The 25,940-nt window shown below is 39.1% G+C and overlaps 3 protein-coding genes across 4 annotated transcripts; 1 reads left to right on the top strand and 2 right to left on the bottom strand.

The window, feature by feature from the left end:
* Positions 1–5,184, top strand: LOC144519487 (uncharacterized). Its single transcript, XM_078252643.1, has 8 exons — positions 1–110; positions 783–822; positions 1,165–1,306; positions 1,391–1,516; positions 3,365–3,514; positions 4,636–4,662; positions 4,749–4,853; positions 5,046–5,184. The coding sequence occupies exons 1-8, from the start codon at positions 19–21 to the stop codon at positions 5,144–5,146; spliced, it is 783 nt and encodes a 260-aa protein (XP_078108769.1). The 5' UTR covers positions 1–18; the 3' UTR covers positions 5,147–5,184.
* Positions 5,185–5,771: 587 nt separating this feature from the next.
* LOC144519486 (uncharacterized) lies at positions 5,772–11,466 on the bottom strand. Of its 2 annotated transcripts, none has more exons than XM_078252642.1 (11): positions 11,356–11,466; positions 11,118–11,187; positions 10,876–10,927; positions 10,442–10,552; positions 10,117–10,257; positions 8,369–8,465; positions 8,076–8,128; positions 7,187–7,303; positions 6,911–6,933; positions 6,677–6,782; positions 5,772–6,453 (listed from the first exon to the last, which is right to left on the bottom strand). In XM_078252642.1, exons 2-11 carry the CDS (start codon positions 11,184–11,186, stop codon positions 6,182–6,184), a joined length of 1,041 nt encoding a protein of 346 aa, XP_078108768.1. In that variant the 5' UTR covers position 11,187; positions 11,356–11,466; the 3' UTR covers positions 5,772–6,181. The 2 variants fall into 2 exon arrangements, with proteins under 2 accessions (XP_078108768.1, XP_078108767.1); XM_078252641.1 differs by having other exon boundaries at positions 10,864–10,927.
* Positions 11,467–12,815: 1,349 nt separating this feature from the next.
* Positions 12,816–25,908, bottom strand: iffo1b (intermediate filament family orphan 1b). The gene is made up of 9 exons (XM_078252644.1): positions 24,556–25,908; positions 21,494–21,554; positions 20,772–20,867; positions 19,721–19,861; positions 19,427–19,596; positions 19,178–19,304; positions 17,915–18,004; positions 17,362–17,492; positions 12,816–16,066 (listed from the first exon to the last, which is right to left on the bottom strand). Exons 1-9 carry the CDS (start codon positions 25,527–25,529, stop codon positions 15,970–15,972), a joined length of 1,887 nt encoding a protein of 628 aa, XP_078108770.1. The 5' UTR covers positions 25,530–25,908; the 3' UTR covers positions 12,816–15,969.
* Between the last annotated feature and the right edge of the window lie 32 nt (positions 25,909–25,940).

A 25,940-nucleotide genomic window follows, 5' to 3' on the forward strand; every position in this document is an offset into this window, starting at 1 on the left:
AGGGGAGAGAGAGGGGGAATGACACACAGCAAAGGGCCGCAGGTCGGAGCCAAACCCAGGGCTGCTGCGTCGAGGAGAAAACCTCTATATATGGGCAAACGTTCTACCAGGTGAGCTACCCAGGCGCCCAGCATTTTACTCTCATCTGGACAATTTAAGCCCCAGTGGACAGATAATCATCTAAGCTACCACACACAGAAACTATTACACACAAGCAATGCAGTTAGGAGTAATTCAAACATACAGTATGTGACTTGTCACTATCTGAAGGTAGACATATGTCAGATCATTCACACAGTAATATCTTGATATTTGAATTTTCACATGCATAAGATAAGATAACTAATGTTACTTTTGGTATTGTTAATTGTATTACTCACTCCTGTGTGTCATAAGATTGCAAAGCAGCTCATCAGAATAATGCCATTTCTTGGAATTTGTATCTCCTCAACATGAATGACCTTGTCATTCAAGTCATTCAAAAAGAGACACAGACGGATATAAGAAAGAGAGAAAGAGAGATTGTTTTTTTCAGCCAAAAGATTGATTTTGGGTGAAACGAGAGCGATGGTTCCTGTGGAAAAAAAGTGGAGGCTGAAGGAGCGTACGTTTTTGTGCACAGAGCCAGGGGGTCGCAGCAAAAGACAGACAGGATGAGAGAGTAGAGCAGAGAGATTTCATCAACATCGTCAAAATGTACGGCTTTCATAATGAGTCATCACTGACATTTTATGAATAATCCCCTGACACACTTCTGGTCCCCTGTTCATTCTCACACTCAGAGGGTCCCAGGTTACACCTTGTCTCACCATCTCGTCCACGGTAAGCAAAGACTGTAAGCAAGACGTTTTCAGCCGTAGCTGTCAGTCAAACCTGTGATATAAAGTTGGAAAGGTGTTTGTGTTAATACAAGGCTGATTTTCTCTATCAGTACTATTGTATGTTATCTGAAGTGTGTGTACAGTAAATTGTGTAGCTTCACTGCCAAAGTCTGTGTCTATTATTATGACTTGTGTGAATGCTATAACAAGCGCATAACAGAGATGCATGTTCTGTAAGTGTGTGTAAGTGTCTGTTTGTTAGTATATATATATATATGATCAAATAAATCATTGTTTTCCCACAACCTTGTCTTTCTGCTCATCCTCCTTCTCTTCTTCCCAGATGCAGCCACTCTGTTTTTTTGCTTTTACTTTCCTGGCCAGTCTCTCTTTCCTCTCTGCTGTGCTTTCCATAGACTGCAATGAAAGAGAATATGACTGGCCATTGGAACAACCCTACTTATGCTGTGGCAAATGTCCACCAGGTACAATGACTTCCTTTCGTCTAAATAGATTTCATAGTTTTGATACAAACAGGTTATAACTATAAAGTACTGTTTTTATTCCAGGCAAACATATGGTTCGGCGTTCATTCAAAACTTGTGAAATTGAGTGTAAATCTTGCACAAGGGACCTGTTCAATGAAAAGTACAACGTAAAACTGACCTGCGACTATTGTGAAAACTGCGATAAACGTGAGTAATATTCAACAGCTTTTGTCTGGTTGTGTTAAGTTTGTGTGAGACCTGAACTGTGTGAAGATCCTACTTATAGACGTACAACAGAAACCAGACTCTAAAGCCACTCACAGAGACTCAATAATGGTGTAAAGGGGTGAATTATTGCTCATACAGGAGATTTGAACCCTTCTTTACTTTGTTATCTGATAATGTATCATAACCCAGATGCATGTTTAATATGGTTGTTAGACTGTATAATTATTAGATATACAGGTTGAAGAAGAATGCAAGACATCTTAAAACTGAAACAGAAACACAGAGCAAAAATCCATGTGGATTAAACATTACTATAGAAATACTATCTGTCATCCCCCTCATCTGTGATACATTGTGGTTCCCTGTTTATATGTCTTTTGAGCATGATATGATGAGTGAGTCATCATTTCTCTGGAGTTGTGGCCAGTCCAGTTACAGCATAAGGTTTTGTGCTGTAACTGTGCTTTTAGTTGTTACTCAACTCTGTCTGTAAATAATGATTTCAGAGGTTTAAACTATGTAGAGACCTAAGGTCACATATGCAAGGGGATTTCCCATTCTGTGTGTCATGGTGGGATACAGTCAGAGAGAGATTAAAAGGAGGGGCGATTGGGGGGTCTGAGAACCCCTCCATGAACTAGCTCAGAAGATTATTAGGGTGGGATTCTGCAGCAGTATCTACACCAGCATCAGTAGCACAGCCCACCATTTGTGGTAAAGACAGGAGGTTCAAAAAGTGTAGACCATCGTCATGTCGGTGGAAAAAAAAGAAAAACATAAAAAGGTGGTAAACATCGGAAAGAGCAGCAGACACTAAAATGTCATATTCTATGGTATTACTCAAGTCTGTGCCCTGCTACAGGTGAGGAAAACAGCCTGTTGTGCTTATTTTTAAATGTCACTGTGGAAAACACAGAAGGGAGAGAAAGTATGTGATTCTCAGTCAGAATCTTGACTTTTATGTGTGCACCAAGATGCTCTCTATACATATCGTAATCAAAGGGTTAACATTTTTCGATCTATCTAATGTTACAGTGCAGCTGTAAACAAACCTTTTACAGTCTGACATTACACTGGGGGTATAAAGATGGGTGTTCAAAATGTCAAAACACCTTTAATCCTACACATGCAGGGGCTTTATACTAATTACCGGCTATGGAAACTAATTCAGGTGGAAATGATTCAACCCACACAAAAAACTCACTGCTCTTGCAATACAACAGTATTAATATTTTTTTGGTTATACTTTGGTCTCAATCAGGGTGTTAACGCTATGCAAAGATTTAGATGTGCAAACAGTGTCAAAGGAGGTACATATTTTCAACTTTTGTACTAATATTGTCCTGCAGTAAAACAATTCCAGTTTTCAAACACCAGTTACTGTAATTGTTGTAGTTTTATAAACTATGTTGTACTGGTTTTATAAAACAAATATATATTTAATGACTATGGCTCCATGGGACTCATAGTAGTTAGAGTAGGTAGTTTTTTCTTTGTTAATTTGTGAATCTATGTTAAAGTATGCACGTTAAAGCATTCTGTAAAAAAGTAAAATGTTTCATCAAAGTGAAATACTGCTTTCACTGAGAAATAACAGTTGTGTCTGTCTCTAAAGAATATGTATCAAAAGTGGTAATATAACCGCCCTATGACTTAAAACCAGAATCTTTACCTGTTGTGCCGTTTGTGAGTAATTTCTCAGTTTCTGAGTCATGTCATGTTTTACAGGCAACCTTTGTGCATACCGTGTGTTCGTCACACGCTAACAGGATTATGATTACACTCTATCTTTTAATGATTGTTGTTTTTTTTGTTTTGTTTTTACAGCAAACATGGAGTACAGCTCACACTGTAATGTCACTCATAACGCTGTGTGCAGATGTAAAGATGGCTACAGATGCACAGACCAATCCTGCAAACAGTGTGTGCCGATACCACCCTTCACCACCAAACCTACACTCCCTCCATCCACTACAGGTACCTGAGAGTCAGCTGTAGCATTACATTTGAAAGCTAGTATCTAATAAGGGAAGACATTTTTCTAATCGCTTCAAATGCGCATGAATGCACCATTCTTGCATAGTTTCTTTTATCAAGCTGCACAACCTAAGTTTCATACAGATTTTATGAAGAAACACAAACTTTAAATATATAAAAACATGAAAAAATAACATATATTATGGAAAACACTGAAACACAGTCAACACCAGGATGCAAGGTTACCATGGAAAACAAATTATTACCAGAAACAACCTTTCTGGTTCAGCATCTGTTGCACCGCAACCAACATTAATGATGGGTGTGGGGCAGCCATAACCACATGTGAGTGCAATTGTGTGATGTCGCTGTTCTTTGGATCTATGTTGTTTTAAAACTGTCCTCTATCATAAACAGCTTCACTCACTCAATTATTTGCGTTCCTTCCCCTTTGACAATGAGTGCATTGTGCTGATAATGCCTCTCCTCACACTTGTTTGCAAACTTTAAGGTGAAAATGTCAGTGTTGTGTTTACAGTTTGTTTTTCTGCCCCAAAGAGGCCAAACAAATCTATTAACACTTATTTTAGGGACTGTAGATTCAGCTGTCAGAGATACTATGCAGATTGTGTAATCAATTCATTCAACTATCATTTTTGCACTACATGATATTTTGTTCCATCTGTTTCATCAACCAGCTCCATAAAAAAATGGGGTCTTTGTTCTTTTAAGGCACCCACCTAGCTATGCCCCTGTTTATCACTGCTTTAAAGAAGTTCACCAGAACTGAAACCATGGCATCATGTTGTACTGTAGCAATAGAAATAAAATGGAATCAGTTGATATTAATTTTGGTCTTTTACATGTTCTGACTTCAGTTAGCGACTGTTTGTTTACTCTGCAGTATCTATGGAGTAAGGTCACACACACACAAGGTGACTCAAGTTAATTATCAGTCGTGTTGTGTGGTTTTAAATGCAGACTTACTGATTAGTGTTAAAAGATAAGGGACCTCAGAGTGAGCTCACTGACTAATCTGAACTATAAACAGTTTCTAATTTCCATTGAACTATTACATGTGTCTGCACTGAGCTGATAAGTTTTTTTCTCTTCCCCTCTAGCCCTGAAACCTGGAGCCTACCACACAGGTGAGCTCTTTCTTCAGTGAATGTTCATTTAAATCTTTCAAAAATTTCAAAAAATGTCTCTCTTACACTGTTACACATTCTTACAGATACAGTGTGGTTCCTGGTGATAATTGCCCTCCTCTGTGCAGGAATTGCACTCGTTGTTGTAACAAAGATCAAGCCCTTTCTGCACTGGATCAAAGCAAAGCACAGTTAGTAGATTATTATTATTATTATGATGATTATGAAGCCGATAACCAATATACAAACACAGAAAGTACACTGAGCATAGTAGTCTTATCATTTTATAATGTGCAAGGATTTATGTTTTTTTATCATCTAAAGTGATTATGTATTTCAATCTAATTACTAAAAAGAACTTCCCCTATTCTGTTGTTGCTCAGGTTACCTTTTGGCTAAAGAACCTGTACCAGTACCACAATTCTCAGAGGACGAAGAAGTATCCAAGCCTGTCCAGGAAGTGCGAGGGAAATGTGATGTATGAATTCAAGAGCCTGAACTTGGATAAGCGAGCATTTAAGAGAGGGGGCAAGGTGGAAGGTGGGGGTGTGGCCTTGACCAACTGCCATGTTTCGCTCGTTTTCAAGCCATGATGTTGCTCTCTTTCTCATGGGCGGGCCAAATTCTCTGGGCGGGCAAAGCAGATAAAGGGGAGCTAACCTTCCTCTTTATGACGTCATAAGGAGGAGATTCCAGATCGGCCCATCTGAGCTTACTTTTTCTCAAAGGCAGAGCAGGATACCTAGAGCTTAGTTTACACCTATTGCCATTTCTAGCCACTGGGGGACCATAGGCAGGCTGGGGGAACTCATATTAATGTTAAAAAACCTCATAAAGTGAAGTTTTCATGCCATGGGACCTCAAAGGAAAACAAACAGAGATACAGAAGCTGAAAGACACTGAAAATACAGAGTGTGACACTGTTATGCATGAGTTAGAAACTGTGCAGTACGTTTCTAAATGGTGGTATGTACTATGGTACAAAAAAGTAAAAGATATTTCACATCTTTTATATGTGTATATATAAATAAATTTTTTTTTCAGATTCTACACATCAAATGTGAATGTTAAGGTCACTTTTAACTTACAAACAGTACATTTCTACATAGTTTTCTTTTTCAAAATAAAGTTTTATTGAAACCAAAATGTCTAATATTTATGCAAAACATTTAACATTCAGGTTTTAATACTTAAGAGAGCTGCCAGAGCGTATTAAAGTGTATTTACATGGTATTTTAAATTATAACTTACAAAGGAGATCACCCTGGTCTTCCCAGAGTTAAAGTCTCTGGTGTGCACTGACCACAACCTTTTCAAGAACCTGCAGATAAAAATGTCTTTGGAGAGCACTGAGGTCCCTTCACAACAACACGTTTGCAAGAGGGAGATGGATCTGCCCAACACACATCTGTTGTTTCACAGTTTTACGGTTCCTTCCTTTAAAGAAATGTGTTTAGCATCAGTCTGAATGCCAGAGGTCATAACCACCAAAACAAATATTCTGGGATTTTATGACCCATCATAACGCCTCCTCTTTGGACACGTGGCAGTCCTTCCCTTGCTCCTGGGAGGGAAAGAAAATGCTGTCATTCTCTCCGCTCCTCTCCTCCTCAGAGAGATGAATACTGGGAGATGATGTCGGATGAAACACAGGACAGTCTCTCTCGTCTGCTTCTTCGCTGATCACTCTCTCGGCCGCCTTCCCACATTCAGTTGTCGGACCAACTTGGCCTGTAAACTGACTGAGCAAGCTAAAGATGACTGTCCCCGGATTGTGGACATGAACTGGACCTACAGAGACCAAAACAAGCAAAGAGTGCACTTAAAGGAATGTTTTAATTGACCCATAGATGTAGATGTACATTAACATATATTTTACAGAGTAGGACAACTAAGTACAACTCAGACTCATAACAGAAACAGAGCTGCATCTTTAACATGTTTTATTTTCTTAATGACTCCACAAAGTGAGTCAAGTATTTCATTTGAAAGTCTTCATTTTACTCATCAGTACCCAGATTGGCTGCTGAGAGGCCCGATGGCTGCTGCTTTGCACTGAATGAGTCTCTGGGAATCTGATGAGTTGACTCCTTTGGCTTGCGAGAAGCGTCTCTACCTCCCTAAAGAAGAACATGTCAGTCAGTGTGGGGCAAACAAAAGAGAAATTATGTCATATATATATATATATATATATATATATATATATGTAGATGCATTATAGAATGAAGTTTGGAAATTAGCTACTTACTTCATTGCAAAACGTTGCAATAGCTGGAAAACAAACAAAAAATAAATGAATAATACAAAGTCAGTTTCTTCACACATGCCCATCAATGGTGAATCAACATGTAAATGATTTACAAAGCAACTAACCATCTACAAAGCAAATGACAAATTTCTAATCAATAATTTCTAAAGGCTTTCAGTAAACTGTTCATTGTTTCCCAGAAGTGCTGTGATCATAAAGTTCAAGGCTTGGATTGACCAGAAACTGAACCTGTTGTGGATGCAAACACCATCTTACCTTGCTTGAAACATCTTTCATCTCCGGGGCGGCAAACTAAAAGTAGGATCACAAGGGCCACACATCCCACAACAACCACTGGACACAAGATAGCTGCCAGCTGACTGCTCGTCTTGTCTGAGTGAAAAAGACAAGAATAAAATCTCTGTGAGGTTGTACTTAGGCACAACAGTGCTTTAAGTTAAATGCTAATATACTCACAATGACAATGCTAACGTGCTGATGTGAAGCAGGTAATATTTATCAGGTTCACCAACATAGTTAAGCCTGTTAACATGCTAACATATGATAATTATCACTAATCACAAAGTACAGCCAAGGCTGATGTCATTAGTTTTGCAGGTATTTGGTCATAAAGTAATTGGACAAATTTGAATTTTTGAGCTGATGATGGTGCTACAGGCAAAGTCAGGGGATTTCCAAAGTCAGTAGAATTCGTCATCTGGGAACCATTAATGTTTATACAAAGGTCTGTGCCAATCCATCCAATAGATGTTGAGCTATTATACAGTATAAATAAAAACTCTAGCTGGTGCTACAGGAAACACACAAGGAATAACCAATGTAGGATTTATCCTCTGGGCACTATAGATATATGTACCAAATGAAATGGCAATCCACCCAATAGTTGTCTAGACATTTCAATAAAAGCCAATATGTCAAACTGCTAGCGGCACTAGAGGAAAAGTCAGGGTATCACCAAAGACAGTAATCCTCTGGGGATTGTGTGTCTGACACGAATACAGAAACGTCTGTACAAAATGTAATGACAACCAATGAGGCATAGCCATCACTAGAGCCATGGCACTATAGGTTATTGTGCCTCAAAACAATAGAAATCAATTGAAAATATTGTACACTCTCTACATACTCGTCTTCTCACACTCACCTTCTTTGAGACGTGTGCCATTTCCTGCCGGTGGGACTGACTGAGTGCCACACCTGTGTGAGGTAAGGGTGAATTGTTGAGTATCTCAAATATTTGACCCAAAGAACAAGGACTGACTGCAATATCTGTAATGTCGATATTAAATGCTAAAATAATCTTAATGTAATACACTGTAACTGAGAGCATTTTGAGTCATCTACATAGATGTAGGGTGTCGTGTGAATCTCAAGTTTTAAAATTCCACTCTGTGAGTAATTCATCGTGTATTGTTTTGAAGGAAATCCATGACTTACTTAGGAAATCTGCAAGGTTTGCTGGAAGTGCTGCTATGTCCTGAGGAAGCTAAGGAAGGTGTGCGTTTATATTTGACTGAAAAACCAGCAGCTGCTTCTGTAGAACAAAAAAACATCACAGTACAGTGTGAAGCAGAAAAAAAGTGTTAGGTTTAAACATCATTCCTCATCGTCATCCTCTGTTTCAAAGTACTAGTACATGAACATTTCTATTTTGGGACTCTTTGTACTGCTAAGTCACTACATTCTACATTTCAGAAAGAAGTTTTGTGTTCAATTTATCTTAATACATTTAACTGACAGCTGTACTTGTTACTTTGCAGATTATAATTGTACATTCTTCTTGAAATCAGAAAAAAATATCACTGTTGTTGGGTAAGAGTTGTATCTTAATGGCACCCTGGTGGTCTAGAGGCAGGGGTGATTCTACGATCAGACCTTAAGGGGGGCCCCTAATGAGAATGTGACACGGATACAGTGCCTTGCAAAAGTTTTTTGCAACTTTTTGACACTATTAACACTATGATGGAACTAAACCTGACATTTCATAAGTCACAGTAATAACGACCAATATGACACAATGTTCTAACATTCAGCAATTTTAGTTGCTTACGTTTCAATTTGGATTCTAATCTTCGCCATGAAATTACCAACTTCTTCTCTGGTGACTACCAATGTTAAACTTCACAACTGCACTCCTGCTCTCCCTCTGACAGATTAGATAGAGACTCAGCCAAAGGCGGGAGTCTGGCACAACCACCTCCGATTGGTCAAAACTATGTTTCTGTTGACCCTTTCCTTGACCAGGTTTGAGGTGCATAGTTGTTTTCTTTTTTATTATTGTAATTTTTAGGGGGGCTGAGATTAAATTTAGGGGGACTTGAGCCCCCCTAAAAAGGGTCTAAAATCGGCAATGTCTAGAGGTTAAGACTCTGACCATGAACTGCAGCGTCCATCTGGCCAAGAACTTTTGCTGCATGTTATTGCCATCTCTCTCTCTCTCTCTCTCTCTCTCTCTCTCCCCTCATTTCCTGTCATCTCTCTACTGTCAACAATGAAGGTTGAAGTATAATGAAGTAAATACTTTAAAAAGTCTTATCTTCAACGTAACAGATTGTCTTGTTCCAGCCTGATTGCGATGCATTTTTGACATTATCTAAAGAGTTTTTGGACAAGGTAAGAGTTTTAGAGACTTTTCTCAACCCACATGTAACCTTACAACTGATATGAACGCAAAACATTCATTCAAAAATTTAAAAAATCCTAATCTCATATTTCATATATATATCTAAGTCTATTTGTGGATATGCAATGTTTCATTATTTGTTATCGCCAATGTTTAAGATGATTGTGGTTCTGTGACAGGGACCTTTTATCAAAATAAGTACAATTACTTTTTGTTTGATTATATTTTCCTGCTGATGCCTCTGTTTACTAAAGTAGGACTATTAGTAGTAATGGTGTAATTTTTACATTGTAGTATCACTATACAAAGTATAGGATCTGAATATTTCTTACAGTACTGTTCACCTCACTGACAGGGGAGCCCCCAGAGCTCAGATCAGAGCCCTCACAACTTTTTATTACTGTAGTATGTGTAAACAACTTATATTTAGCCTTCAGTATCATTCTTGGTCATTCTCTTACAGTCAGTGAGAACTTCAAAGGTTTATTTCTTTTATCATGAGGCCCTCTGCTGGTTGAGTCTAATCTGACAGAATTAGAAGTCTGCACTGCTCACTATTTACCAGTGGTTGTTTCTTGGATCTTGACACAGGATCTGCAGTTTGTTGAACCTGTGACCCACTGAACGCATGTGAACCCATCCTCACAGTCGCACAATACATTGGACGTGCTGGTGCAGTTCTGAACCATCTTCAGATGAAAATCTGACACAGTGGAAAATAGAGGTGATTTTAGGGATTTTAAAGACAGAAAAAAGTAATTTCCAGAAATGCAAAGAGATTAATATTTTCTCAGTTTGTTACAGAACCCAAAGGTCACGCTGGTATCATGATCATCAGTGATGGATAAAACTATTAAGTTGGTAGAAATGACTCATAGTTTCTTTACCTGGTCTGCAGTCTCTGTAGCAGTCATGGCAGCTGTCTTCACGGTTCAACTCAATTGTGTAGCTTCCAGCAGGACAGGACTCACACTCTGTACAAGACTTCTGATACTCACCTGACAGAACAGAAAGAATCAAATGAGAACAACCGGATGAGACAGGGAGCAGAGAGAGGCTGCATACTCAGAGTGCATATTAATGAAGGATGTGGTCATACAGCACAAACTCAGTGTGCAGACGGCGTCATTTTTCAAGACAAACAGAAAGATGTGCACACAAAAAAAGCCAGTGAGAGAAATATGTATGCATCAGTGCTTCATAGTAATTTCCAAATATGAACTGATGCGGATTCACTCATTAAAAACGGTGATTCAAAGCTAAATGAGCAACAGACAGAAAAACAAATATAGTAATAGAGGACGCTTACACATCATCTTACCTGCAGGGCACATTTTACACATTCTGTCGCCCATGTGGTAGGTCCCAGTTGTCTGTTAACATATTACCACAATCAGATACAAAACTCTACACTCCAGCAGAGTCCTGATTACATGTTTATACATGTTTATACAGTACACTTGACAGCTATTTCTTATATCTGAAAAGCCAAAGACACATCTTGTTTCTGTAACATTATACAATTATGTAGGTACGTAAAGTGAAGATGAAAGACATTGTTACCAGCGGAGAGGTAAGTACCAGCTGTGCAGATAACATCAAGACAATCACGAAACATTGCACGAGTCCCATACTATGGAGAAAAATGTAGAAAATATTAAAATAAATGTCAGATAACAAGTGGTCAACTAAAAACACCACAATAAAAGGGCACGTTGTGTAAAGTTTAGTTCACCAACAAAATTGATCACATCATAAATAAGCTGTGACATTAAAATATTATGTAAATTTCAAATTTTACCTTAAATATGATGCGCCTTTGTTTCTCCTTCTATTGTTTTGTTAACTTCCTCAAGGTGCAACTCTCTTTCTTCCTCTGTCCTCTCACTCACTCTACCCATCCTCTGTGTCACTATTTCCTTACCTGGTGACATCCTGTCTTCCCCGCCCACCCCAACTGTTTACACGTTCAGCTCTCACACGCAGACCCATCACCACTCTGACTAACATTTTTGCATCAAAGCCTCATCACTTTCCGTGCAAACTGTAAGACCTGACAGAGAACAAATCAAAGAGCTGTTTTCTGTGCAGTTAGTGTGTCATGATGGAAGAGCAGATCATTTGTGTTAGTGATGGTATATTTCTGAAAGGAAATAAGGTCCTTAACCTAAATAAAAGTACTTAAACATTAATGTGAAAAGACTCAGTTAAAAGTAAAACTCCTGCATTCAAAATCCTACTTCAAGTAAAAGTACAGAAGTATTATCAGCTAAATATTTCAGTATCAAAGTAAAAGTACTCATTCTGCGGCTAAATGGCCCCTGTGGATATATTATTATATTGTAGCTGGCTGTAGGCGCTATTTTTAACTACTTCATATAGGAGTTTGGTAGTTAAGTCTGGTGGTATCAAACCTAGGAGTCAGACCCCTTCAAAGGGTCACAACATGAATCTGAGGGGTCATGGCATGATTAATGGGAGAGGAAATAAGAAAAACAGAAATGTTTTTCTTTATAATTTATAGGGGATGTTCTCCACTTTGCTTTTTCTGTGTGTAAATTATTAGATAATCGTATGTCTTTGGGCCTCAAAGAGATATAAACCATCTGAGAAGTTTAGAAAGGTAATCTCTTTGGTGAATGCTAACAACTCATCAACATCTAAAACAAATGAGTCCTGACCAGACACCACGTTTCAAAATGTTTGGAGCCACTAGTTTAATCATATTTTATAAACTCATCATATGATTTTATATGATGTAAATCGTAATCTGAAAATTAACTAGTGACTTTTGCTTTAAAATAAATGTTTAGGAGTAAAAAGTACAATATTTTCCTCTGAATTTCAGCGGAGTAGAAGTATACAGCGTAAAATGGAAGAACCTCAAAATTGTGCTTAAGTACAGTACATGAGTAAATATACTACTCTGCACATACTTTTAAAACGGAAAGTTGGTGAGTTTCATTCGCTGTGGTCACATTTAAATAAAAAAAATCAACAGCTCATCAGTCAATATCTCTTTCCGAAACAGTGTCCTTACAGATTTCAGCATCAACACTTTTTCTGTAGACTGGTCAGTATCTGGTACATTGTTTCTGGAAAGAGTTGCTGCTATTGGTTTGTTTGAATGTAATTACAAGTCAATGCTGTTAACACAAAAAACTAAACTCAATTGCCCTTTCTTTTTTTTGTAATTGGGTGAACAGACCCATCATTTTTTAGGCGGACATAAAAGGCAAATAATCACTTGAACTTGTTGCTCAGTTGCATCTTTTATTCTTTCAGTCTCTCTTGACACATTACATACTGTAGCTCTGCAGTCAAGCTTCTTAGCCTTAATTACTGTCTTGGTGTTTAAAGCTGCATCGTCACACATCTGGAACACTTAGAATTATCATCAAATTGTTTTGTGACAGTAACTGAATCTCAATATTTTGTCTCCTCTGTAAAGACATTAAGAAGTGTCAAAAACTCTTTTTTTTTTTTAATTAACCGGAATCATTTCTATTGAAAAACTAAATAGAGCAAACAGGTAATTTTGTCTTAACTCAGTTTCTTTCCAGGTGTGTGACTGTGGACATTCTTCATTTGCAGTCTTTGAACACAGGTATATATTCAAAGCTATATTTCCTTTACACATATAATATCAAAGCCATCTTACAGTCAATTTGCTAAAGCATTTGCATTTCAGAAGTTCCGCTTTGTTTTGTTTTTAACTTGAGTTATTTTTAAATTGACTTTTTTTGGCAACCACATACACTCATAAAGAAAAGGTACCAATGGAAAAAAGAACTCCATTATCATTTAAATATTTACAATTTTGAGGTGATTATTGTCAAAAAGACAGCTTAGTCTCAAATGCTAAACATAGAGACAATATCAAATTGGACTGGTTATGTTTCCTTCTTCTTCATGTTGTACATTTGCCCCAGTAAAAGTCTTTTTAAAAACACTCGCTATACAGACATAACACCCAAAAACATACACACTGGCACATGCATACATAGAGACTCACTCAGTGCGTAAAAGTAAAACTATACAAAGGGAAATGGCGTGTTTTATGTCTCACACAATTTATCTCTCACATCCTCCTTCTGTGTTCAAACAGTAGTGGAAACACTGTGATTAGCATTCAGCTAATTCCAACGGCCACACATGCATGAGATTACATAAGCTTCAAATCTGCCCTCTTACGATCATTATTATTAAAACAACGTGTTGTAGTGTGAGTCGTAGTAGAAGCAGAAGAAATATTTCACCTTGTACAACCACACAGAAGAAACTACAGCCAGGACTATATTTAGACAACGGTGTCTGATAATAGAGCAGTGATGGGTGGGGGGCGTTCCCCTGCCAGTGATGATTTCCAGCAGTATGCTAACATACAGTATGTTTTACTTTAGCAGTGTGTCTGAGTTAAAGTTCATGGTTGAATGTGCCCTGAAAAACACAAATGAAGTTAAAATGACATATGCGTTTGTGTTTAAATTCATTAATCTAGTACCCCACCTGCAACATGTAAAAGATGAGGAAATATCAATAGAAGAAATATAGTTTTCTTGTTTCATGTTTTACAATAGTGCTGATTGTTTTATATACATTTTTGCTTTGCTCTTCCTTTGTGCAAACAGGCTCAAAAACAGGTTTATTTTATACATCAAGCACCCTGGTGAAATAGCTTTGGCAGCTATATTTAGACATTGTTTTGCTTTTTTACAGCAATTACCTGTTGATTTACAATCTTTTGGCACTCAACAGCTAACTTACATTATTTCCTTTTGTTCTCCTTTTAAAAGTTATTCTGCTCAAACATGCAGCTCTGCTCGAAAAACACAGGGCCTGACTCTAATCTAAGCATTACTGCTGAAAATGAAACTAATTACTAACAGCTACATGACACTTGGGTGTCAATGCACTTCATCACACAGTACTTTAATTGGCAGAGAGCAGAACGAAGAGCCATCACTGACTCCAGATCAGCTTCAAGAGAATGCATTTAAAATCGTTTGCTTCAAACATGCTTCCCTCTGACACTGAAAAAACTTCAAAATTCTTCTCTGCTGTTTCTTATGAAGCACCATTAACAGTTTTGTCTGCATTTCAGATGGAGTTCTCTTTGTTATGAAATGTTGTAAATTACCTTGTCTGTGCTCTAGTTAGTTATTTTCTAAATTAATTTTCAACAATTCCCACTGGCAAATTGATGTTGTTGGCTATTCTAGGATAGATTTTATTTGTGTATGAGGGCTGCAATGTTAGTGTGGTGTGGTGTGCTCTTCCAAAGCCTGACACCAAAGTGCCACCCCCTGTTAAAGCGTTGTTAAAATAATGAAATTTTGTGACATGATGAGACGTTTATGCGTAGATTTAATGTAACATTTCCCTCTTGGTGTGCCAAGAAATCCAAAGTACATCAGCAATGGATTACATGGTTATACTTTTTCAAAGTGGATTCCTCCCATAAAATCCAGTTTGGATTCAGGTAATTTGCAGCAAATAAATACGTGAATTGTGACAGAGGACACTTTTACTGTTTTCAGGATCATACCTAATTCAAGTTGCCAAGAAGGAGGAGGATGTTGGTATTCAGAGACACCACTCTGCTGCTCCACAGCTAATGTTTGGTGTTTTATCATTTTTATGTTTGCTAAATAAAGCACGGATGTATGATTTATTTATGACTTCATGTTTGCTCTGCCTCTGGAAAGCAAGTTCTGAATCTGTAGCTGTAAGGCAGTACAATGCTGAATCATGACATCTTTTTAGGCTTTAAAGACTCATCATTATCAATATCAAACTGACTAATTCTGCTCCCTTTGCATTTTGTTTGTTTAGTGAAAGAAGGTAATTACAGGACTGTAAATATGTGTAGAGTGGACTCTATGAAGTAACCTTACAACATGTATTTGCTTGATTAGCATCAATGCCCGGGTTAAGTGTTTTTACTGTGTCTGGATTGAATAAGTCATGCTATGCTTTCATGTAGTGTACTGCACTGCACTGCAAGAACATCAGCCCCTCTACTTACAATACATTCAGGATACTCAACTTTCTGAATCTTCACAGGACAATCCATTTTTAGATTAATTTCCTTGACTACTGCTGTCAAACACAAGATGACAAGGTCCAACCTCTCCCCTCTGCAGGGCAGTGACGTCTGCATGAAGTAGTAATGACAACAATCCAGCTCAGCTACTCAATCATAGTTTCAGTGCTAAAAGGTCTCGTCAAACCAAAGTTGACTTGCATGGACAGCAGGAAGAATTAACAATATGACTCCGTAAATAAAAGAGGTTCATATGTAAACATGGTGTTGCCATAGTTACAGGTGTGTATTGCGTCAGTGTGGTACTGTAGCTGGATGCAGTGGAGGTTACGTGACCACAGGCCCCGTTACTGCCGGAGTGAGGACGTGTCAAGATCTCCCAGCACTGGAGGAAGGCGGAGAGGATGAATACCTGTCGTTTTCTCCCTGGTCACCATCCTCAGCAGACGCAGGCGCCGCAGAGTTACTATTAGAGACAGAAACACATTCTGGAACATTAAGAAATATATTCGTCATCTCACTTTTCATTTCTTTTTTTATGTGTTAGTGGAAATAAGAAAATCTCTATGGAAGGTTTCTGGGTCTTTTATTCAGTGCACAGAAGGTCAGCTGAACATGCAAAGGTCTCAAATTTGTTCACAGGGAAACATGCAATTCAACATATATGAAGAATAAAGTTGTCAGTAATACATTCAAACTTTCATGGGTTTAAATGGAGCAATTCTTTTAAGGAAATTCCTCTGAAAATCAACAACTGCCAATACACTCAACCCAAGTAACCAGACTGAAATAACAGTTTCATTGTCTCTGTTTGACCTATAATATACACCTTTACCTATAAGTACCAAATCACACTTTATTTTAAGTCCCCCTATTTAGCATTTATTAGTCTATATCCTTGACGTTCCACTTCCGGGGATTGCTCCGTTGCCGATGGAAATTCCGCTGGATTTCACTCATTTAGGCCGATATCCATTGCCTTGGGCTACCTTTGTGTTGGCATTTTAAACTCCGGTCGATTTATGAGGGCTATAGCTAACCTTTTCTCAGATCTCTGCAGGGTTAATCCAGACAGCTAGCTAGACTATCTGTCCAATTTGAGTTTTCTGTTGTACGACTAAAACAACTTTTGAACGCACACGTTCCACCAAAACAAGTTCCTTCACAAGGCTATTTTGCAGAGGCGCCGTTGCTCCATATGGTGCTTAGCTCTGCCCAATGCGATTGGTTTAAAGAAATGCCAATAAACCAGAGCATGTTTTTCTCCCATCCCAGAATGCTGTGTGGACTAGCTAGACCCTCCTCTGCAGCGCCTTGGTGGAGGAAGGTCTGGCAAAGCGAGACTAAGCATTTATAAACACTAAACATTTACTAAATGGTTTATTGTCACATATTGATGTGTTTGTTAAAACAACTATAACTCCTCATGTGGGCACCAATACGTGGAGGCTGGTGTATAAACATACAGAAACACAGTTGTAATTATATAAAATATGTCTTCATAGGAGAAGTTATAATTTTTGACAAATACTAATAAACACTGAAAATACCCTTATAGCTGTGTATATTATATTGTGTTGCAGGCCATTTATTAAATGTTTGTATACTGTTTATAAATGGTATAAGGGGACTTAAAGCAAAGTGTTACTCTATGAAACTAAAGGACCTGTAAAATATAGCGTTACTAATAGAAAAACAAATGGACAGACATGACTGGCAGACAGATAATGTAGACTGAAAGCCAGTGTGAGTGTGTGTTACCGGTCTCCACTCTGTGTGATGAGTCTCCTGCAGGTCTCCATCTGAACATCCAGGCCTCTCTTCATCGAGCACATCTCCATGTACTCGTGGAGGTGTCGGTTCATGTCACTCTTTGCTGTGGCCAGGTCCAGCTGAAGTCAGAAAACATGCAGACAGACATATTACAATAGTTTAACTTACAAGTGTATGTATGTACTGTATTTATGTATAGTTTACTTCAAAGCACCAATAAAAGATGGACATATCAGAAACAAAAGAACTGTGTATCACTTAATGCTGAGTCATTATGTAAATTATTTGCAACAAACTGCTGCACAAACCTCAGGCACATGCACAATACACAAGAAATGCTGTGGTATTGGGCTCTCAATACACAATGCACGATGAAAATAATAGTTTACCTATTATTATTATTTTCATTTACGGACATGAAAATAAACAAATAACACTGAGTAACACTGATAAAAAGAAAGGAAAAACAGGCAACATATATGAGCAGGGAAATCGTTTAACATATTTAAAATGTTAAAATACAGAGTGTGCAGTGTCTGACCTCAATCTGGTCAATTGTCTCTTGGTATTCCTTCTCTCTGGACTTGAAAAGACATTCTGTGTCATTAATCACCTTTTCCAGACAGTCCTCCTGGTAGTGACAAAGAGAGAAGAGAGAGATTTTGAGTATGTTTGTGTTCAAGATTTGGATATGCACGTTATAAAATGTTGCAGGAAACAGAACGTGTGTTTGTGTGCTAATCACACAATCAGACACTAAGTGAGGTTACACAACAATTAAGAAACAGCTGGTTTTATCCTCCCATCAGCTCAAATTTCACTGACTAATGCAGCTCCTCCCTTCAAAGGGAGAGCAGTTTGTTCAAATACCACACAGCCGGTAAATGAAAACAAATACCTACATGCACTTCTTGGAAACAAACACACTGTACACCAATACAAGCCAGACACTGCATCTGTCGGAGTGTGTGTGTGTGTGTGTGTGTGTGTGTGTGTGTGTGTGTGTGTGTGTGTGTGTGTGTGTGAGAGTGAGTGTGTGTGAGTGAGTGCACAGAGAATAGTTTGTTACAAGAAAAGGCTTTACAAGAGTGGGAAACAGAATGGAGGGACATTGTGTGCTTTGTTATCATTATATCATTATAAAGTTTTGTCCTGAATCTGCCCTGCCACTGTAAAGCAGTGAAGGTCAGTGTCATCACTTGAGAAAAATCTGTATTGACCAACATATCATGCTGCTGCTCTGCACATCAACTCCACATCAGAACTTTAAAAGCTTTCTTGAAATGTAAACCAGCAATATCAACGCACGCAGCTGTCTGAAGGATTACGAGTGTAAAAAGATACAGATCCTAAACACGCACAAATTCTACTTTCTCAGTGACCTTCGCACAGAGAATTATATACATATATATATACATATATATATATATATATATATATACATATATATATATATATATATATATACACACATATATATACATATATATATATATATATATGTGATATATATATATATATATATATACATATATATATATACATATATATATATATATATATATATACATATATATATATATCATATATATATATATATATATATATATATATATATATATATATATATATATATATATATATATATATATATATATATATATATATTAGTCGTATACAGCTGTTAAAAATACTAATATCATTATTTTTTAACAGCTGTATACAACTAACCCTATGTAGATGTGATATGATTGCTATCAGAACTCAGAGATCTCATTGAAAGGAGTCATGCGACCCAGAATACCTCTCCTGGTGGGTGGGTGGGGTCAGGAGGCAGAGTGCATCCTGGGAAGTCCTCCCAAAGAAGCAGCGTCTCTTCAGTCTCCTCCCAGGCCAGACTGTCGCAATCATCCTCAAACTCACATTCACGCCTAAAATAAAACATATAAATGCACACACATACATACACACATATTGAAAAATAATTAGTGGAAGTGCAGGACTGAAGGACAATGACATTATACTCATCATATTTCAAAGTCAGACCACTCACAGTTGGTTCAGCATCCTCTGCATCTCCTCATTGATCTGATTGGCTGATTCGTCTTTGACCCCACCCCCGTCACTTTCAGAGGTGCTGACAGGTTCATCACACTCGCTTCCGTTGAAGGACAGAGGAGTATGTTTCCGGCGGCAGTTTAGTGATGATTGGTTGTTAGGAACCTGCAGGGACACAATCAGGATTCAGACAACCACGATCAATATACAAAGTTCCACAGGAAGGGACTCTGTGGATTTGATAACATGTGGAACAAATACAGATAACATTCAGATTTAGTCCTGATACCTGGTACATCTGGATCACATCTTCACAGTTCCTCTGCTGAGCTACGTCACAGAGACGAGCGGTGATGTCAATCCTGCGGCAGATGTCCATGTCCACCTTCATGGCTTTCTCCTGGATCTTACTGTCCAAATCTGTGAAGTTCTACAGAGAGGATGGAAGGAACCAGATAAGACAGAGGGAAGAGAAACTAACTAGAAAAATGTTTATCTACTGCTGCATTGAATAAATCATTGCTGTAAATAAATGCATTACTAATGCTTTATAGATTAGTAATAAGCAATAATAAGGCCAACTTTTGGGTTGGGTTGCCCGGTTGTAAAACATCTCTGGCTGCTTTATAGCCTCCTCCAGCATGAGCGTGTGTTTCTATTACACACACACACACATGTTTTTATTTGATAATAATGCAAGTATTCATGTTAATAAGTTGTTAATAAATACACTGGGGACCAGATGCTCTGCAGCCCTTTTGCAGGCAAGTGTTCAAATGGTCCTTTGGCAGGGTCTTTGTCATCTTCCTAAATTAAAGGCCTAGCTAAAAAGACAAGCTGAAAGAGGATAAACACCTGCCAAACATGACAAGGCATAGTTGTTCTTATTAATGTCTTATTACCAGGACCACACGGAATCTGCAGACGCAGAATGTTGCAGATTTGTCCGCAGATTTTAAATAAATTAAAAAAAATTAAAATAAACTCAGAATGTTAACACATCTCCACCCCAAGTAAAAAAAAACAGTCAGCTAAATTCTGCAGATTTAGTGGACTCTGCTTATTACTCATCAATAAAGTATCAGTAAATGGTCCAATGACACTGAAAATGCTGTGGAGTCAGAGCTTTGTTACACATGTCACACTCAAGCTATAGTTACAACTTTTTAACCCTTTATCAGGGTAAATAACAATATCCTTTCACTTTTGTTATTTAAAGAGTTGGATGCCACAGTCCATCCACTGAGAAGCAGAGAGACATTATGATTACTGCTAATGTGCATAGCTATGAGTACGTATGACTAGAAGAATGTGACTGTAATGGGTTGTACTGCGCTCACATTGCTCATGAGGCCTTTGAAGAGAACCAGCTCTGCCTTCAGCTGCTGAACTCTGAGTGCCAGTTCGTCCTGACAGCCTTCACTCTCCTGCAGGTCCTGCACACATGAAGGAAGCCATAAAGAAAACACACGCCGACACCCACGTCTTGCCGCATCTCTTTACTGGAAATTACATGTGACATTATGCAAGCAACGGATATTAATAAAACAAAAGCCTATATCAGCAAAGTGCACAAAAACATCGTAAATCTTAAATGCATCATCTCCTCTGACAAGCTCTAGATTTGTCTGATAGCATTGTAATTGTCTCTTCTCCCTGTTGACTTATTCATCATGTGCTACAACAGGACCCTTTTCAGTCTCAAGTGGTGTTTTACTGCATGTGGTCTCCTGTTGATGTGGTGCTGCCTGCTAAACTAGGTCAGGTGTAGATTCCTGGCAATAGCACACGTGTGTTTAAACTCAAAAAAACATGTGCATGTATTTACACACCTAGCCAACCACACACACACACACACACACACACACATCAAATCAAACAAATCAACAAACCACACAGCTGCAGGAAGCACAAATATGGTAACCTGACAGTAGCTGACAGTCTGATAAAAATAACAAAGCTCTATTTGCCAGCAGAGTGAGAGCTTAATGCTGATCATTGTTGGTCTCCAGTCATGTCCACACACACACACACACACACACACACACACACACAATGTTACCTCTTGTAGGTCCCCAATTTTCTGTTGCAGATCCATCCTCATAGTGTATTCTTCTTCCCATCTTAGAGACACACAGATATAGGTTTATATTTTAGTGACTTGTAATGTAAACAGACATGGAACATACAGACCATTGGATTCACATGTGCACAGGATCCATTTATGCATCTTCCAGACCCACTTAGAAAGGCAGGTATGAAGGGATCAATGACTGAAGTATTTCAGGAGGTTGAAAAGTCAATAGGGCTGAAATGCATTCTAGCTAGATGTCTTGCCAAACCACTACTCTATGATAACAACATATATTGTATCACATGACATTACTGTCCAGGATTCACGATGCTGATCTACAGTTGGCAGTAACACGCTAAGATATGCAGCAATGTGACAGTAAAGACGAAGAAGACAGCAATGCTGGATGTAAAATGCTAACCGGCTTTGCAAAAGTCAACACATTTGTCAGACCTCAAGGATACACTAATGTGTTTTAGTGAGTAACACTGAATGTAAATATAACTTTTATTTGTTTACAAGAAAATATATTAAAATCATCCCATAAAACTGCAACTTCGGAATTAGTCAGCAGTCAGTTTACAAAAAGAGGAATGACATAAAAGGGTGGTTGTCAAATATAGAAACTGGCACTGAGTGCCTGTGGATCTGACAATAAAACGTAAATGCAGTTTAATTAAATCATATTAGGAAACAAGTTGAATGAAACAATCAGGTGAAAAGTGTGAGTGATTGATTTGCTTACTCACTCACTGATGAATCGCTTGTTTGATGAATTGTGTGCAACTATGGTGCAGCTAGGACGACTGGCCCATGAAAAAAAATGTTAATACATTTAAAAGCCTGAGCACAGATCCTGTATGTGATCTCAGATTCAGTGACTTCATAAAGCACACATGCCCTGGGGAAATCCACTCACTGCAGAGTCTGTAGCCTCTTATATAAATGCTGTTTTAAATGCAGAATGCTGCGGCACATCGACACCTTTGGGAATACTTAATCTGAAAGAAACTGAGTCATGAAACTGGAGTTGTTGTTGTCGTAGAGAATGCTTGTTTGATCGGTAAGGTGAGAGCGAACAGAAAGCCGAAAAGTGCTTCCTTCTGCAAGCCAAGCCCCCATCCAACAGTTACAGCTTGCAGTGCGTGCTGCATTGCAGATACCGTGTGGAGTGTGGAGAGGGGGGTGCGCAGTGGGAGAGAAGAGAGGTAGAGAGCATGAGAGAGGGAGAGGAAGTGTTCCGTGTGTGGGATTGTCTGGGGTTTATGTGAGAAAGAGAACATGAAAGTGTGGTGGACAGAGTGGGGGGCACGAGGGGCAGGGACTGAGGGAGGGTAAAGGGGGAGCAGAGGGAGAAAGTGAAGTTGTCTTTGAATTAAAAAAAAAGCAAATATGAATGTACAAAAGAGCCAGAGAAGGGTAAAACCACAGTTGGAAAAAAAAAGCTAAATGCACCAAAAGCTTTAAGAATTAAATGAATAAATGACTCACAGGGGCAACAGACATTTCATTATTAAATTGGGATCTGTTAAATATAAATATAAATATTTGACTGCATAGGTAATGGCCATGAGTTTCACTGTAATGCCCCTATTGTCCCAAGGTAAACTGATACCTACAGTAAGCTCACAGAGGCTGAGAAACAGCTCAGACCCCTTACATAGGGCTGAACAGAAACTGATTTGAACACTAAGTGGGAAACGGTACTGTATGTCACACACCTTGATTCACAGGTAGGGACAAAAAAATGTCCACTTTTTCAGGTCAGTAAATCATTCAGTCTCAAGTCTCCACATACAATTAAATATGTCTTATGTCACACAATCTTAGTAATTGACGTCATTCTGCCTCATTCACAAAGAGCTCACTATACTGTGTTCAGGATCTCTTCTGTGAAGAATGCATGGCTGCTCATTTGGACATAATATGAGGGAATTCAGTGATGAATGTGCTGGACCATGGGGGTTACTGTAGTTCACTCAGGACAGATAATACGTAATGAATGTCAAGAAAAAAAACACCATAAAAGAGAGTTCACACTGTGTTCTTGCAGTGATCTGCAACACAGACAGCTGTCACCCTAAACTGGAAATCAGAGCATCCACATAAGAACTGGTGATGTCATCAGGTGACACATTGTAAACTGGTACACTGGCGATGGAGTGATTGTGGGTTCAGAAGTTGTGTTTAACGATTAACGATTATTTTCATTGTCAAGTAATCTGCCAATTATTTTCTTGATTCTTTGTTTTGTCTATAAAATGTCCGAAAATTATGTAAAGTGCCTGTCACAATTCGGTTGCCTGTTTGCCCTTGTTGCTTAACAAATAACTGAAACAATTACTAAATTACAAAAATAATCAACTAATCATTTCAGCTTTAGATCTAACCAAAATTGTAAAGCTTAAGTAAATCATAAATGACCGTATCGCTGAGTAAAATCACTATGGGTGCTGTTAAAGCATCATAGGGTTTGTTTCAATATTTACATTGGCCTAACAGGACCACCTCCAGGATTTTCCGTTAGATAGCTTAATCATTACGGTCTTTCATCTTCAGAGGCTTGTTCAGTTTCATAAAATAAAGATCTGCTGTATAATCAAGATGAGCTCTATTTCAGGATGGATTTGACCTAATATTCCTGTAAACTAAGCCACCCATGGCTGAGTTATCTGGGCAGCTTCATGAGCTCTGAAGGTAACATTTGTTCAACAGACTGATCTTTACACGTCCCTACAACGCTTCGACCTTCATTCTTCTTTATATTTAGCTTGTGATGTGTTTATTTGTTTGGTGTATTTCTAGCAGCAGCACCTGCCTCTGTGGTCAGATATGAAGTGGGTGCAGGGTCAGACTGGCGGTGATGGACGGAGAGGGTTTGTGCTGACTCTGCTTGTTGGAGACAGCTGGTCTGTAGCTGCTTTACAACTCTGCTCACTGCTCTAAAGCATTACACACACTTAAGAAAACTAAAGTACATCCTCATGCTCAGTAGAAAGGCCCCAGAAGGGCCTGTTACAAGTGCAATAAAAGGGGTTCACTCTATTTACCTGCGTTTATACTCATCTCTCTCCCTCTTCACTTTGGCCAGCACATTATACAGGGCTCTTATCTCAGGGGTGATGGTGTCAATCTGGACCCCGACTCCGTCAGGGTGCACCCAGGACACCCCTGGGCTGGTCAGACGCTCCGCACCAGGGCCAAACTTGCGGGTGTGGTTGTAGGACCAGATGGTGCCTGGGAGGAACCGTGGAGGGGGGTTGGTGGAGCTCCCCGGGCCTGCGCTGGTGTTGGAGAAACTTTTAGAGCCAGAGCCAGGGGAGTCCACACAGGGAGAGGCCTGGCTGATGGTGATGGCTGGGTTACAAGTGGCATTTGTTTGGGTTGAACTGGAGTTTTCTGCGGATGCTGTTGTGAGTGGCGGTGTGAACAGTGTTGTAGGCCTCCTGGCTGAGTTGTTGGTGTTGTGGAAGGGGAGGGATCCGGGCCTGAGCGGGATGGTCTCGACAAATCCGGTCTGTACACCTGCCTCCTGGGTGTGCCCCCTGCCCTTACAGCATCCACCTTGACAGCAGTTGTTGTCATCCAGCGCCTGTTGCAACTGCTTCTCTAAAATCTTATTCCTGCGCTCTAATTCGTGTACTTTTGCCAAAAAGCATCTGAACCTCAGATTGAGAGTTTTCAGGACGCTGATGTTGGATCCCAAGTCGTTTCTGAGAGCCATGGCTGCGGGGGGATGTGGCACAGCGCGGTGCTGGTAGTGACTGTGGTTGTGGTGGAGGTAAAGTGAGGTCTGTGAGGGTGCGGTGAAGTCAGGCCCCGGATGATCAGGCCCCTGCCCGTACTGCTCACCCAGAAAAAAGGACGTCGGGTCCGGTCCACCGAAAACGGCGTCTGACAGGAGTCCTGAAGGAGAGTCCGGGTGTCCGGGAGATTGACTCTGATGCTGTTGGAGATGCGTGTTGGCACCCAACAAAGGATTCATGCTATGGTATGGAAAACTAAAGCGCTGCAGATCTGGCATGAACACGGACGGGAATTGTCTTGCTACAACAGAATAAAACGGATCAATAATAAGTAGCTGTTACGCGTAGAAAGACGTGTGCACAAAACGCCAGTGGCCTATCTACCTGATTATACAGCTAACCGTTTCTAAATAAGAATCTTATCCTTAAAGCTGAGATGTCTTAACGCCGGCTGATGATCAGTGCTCTCTAACCGTCCGCAACAAAACATCCAAAAGCGGCTCCAAATGGGCTGCGAGCAAGGATACAAAATGCGGCGCCTCTCGGTAAGAGATGTTTTGCAAAATAAACGTAATTAAACGAAGAAAATGACGCAGAGCGTGAATGAATAAAACAGAAATCCAGTGTCACCGCGTCACTGAAGTTCTGGCAATAAGATGTGACCGCAGGCAGGAGCAAGAGCTGCGGGA

The sequence above is a fragment of the Sander vitreus genome, chromosome 6, assembly GCF_031162955.1.
Source record: "Sander vitreus isolate 19-12246 chromosome 6, sanVit1, whole genome shotgun sequence".
Taxonomy (NCBI): domain Eukaryota; kingdom Metazoa; phylum Chordata; class Actinopteri; order Perciformes; family Percidae; genus Sander; species Sander vitreus.

Bases quoted from the DNA above. Each gene is read 5' to 3' on its own strand.
- LOC144519487 (XM_078252643.1), top strand. From the start codon at position 19: ATGACACACAGCAAAGGGCCGCAGGTCGGAGCCAAACCCAGGGCTGCT. The intron at 1,517-3,364 runs GTGAGTAATATT...TTGTTTTTACAG, and splicing joins TTGTGAAAACTGCGATAAAC to CAAACATGGAGTACAGCTCA. The intron at 4,663-4,748 runs GTGAGCTCTTTC...ACATTCTTACAG, and splicing joins ACCTGGAGCCTACCACACAG to ATACAGTGTGGTTCCTGGTG.
- LOC144519486 (XM_078252641.1), bottom strand. From the start codon at position 11,186: ATGGGACTCGTGCAATGTTTCGTGATTGTCTTGATGTTATCTGCACAG. The intron at 10,553-10,863 runs GTAAGCGTCCTC...CTGTTCTGTCAG, and splicing joins CCCTGCAGGTAAGATGATGT to GTGAGTATCAGAAGTCTTGT. The intron at 8,466-10,116 runs GTAAATAGTGAG...TTTGTTCTACAG, and splicing joins GATCCAAGAAACAACCACTG to AAGCAGCTGCTGGTTTTTCA.
- iffo1b (XM_078252644.1), bottom strand. From the start codon at position 25,529: ATGCCAGATCTGCAGCGCTTTAGTTTTCCATACCATAGCATGAATCCT. The intron at 20,868-21,493 runs GTAACATTGTGT...TCATGTGTGCAG, and splicing joins AAATTGGGGACCTACAAGAG to GACCTGCAGGAGAGTGAAGG. The intron at 19,862-20,771 runs GTGAGCGCAGTA...TCCTCTCTGTAG, and splicing joins TCAAAGGCCTCATGAGCAAT to AACTTCACAGATTTGGACAG.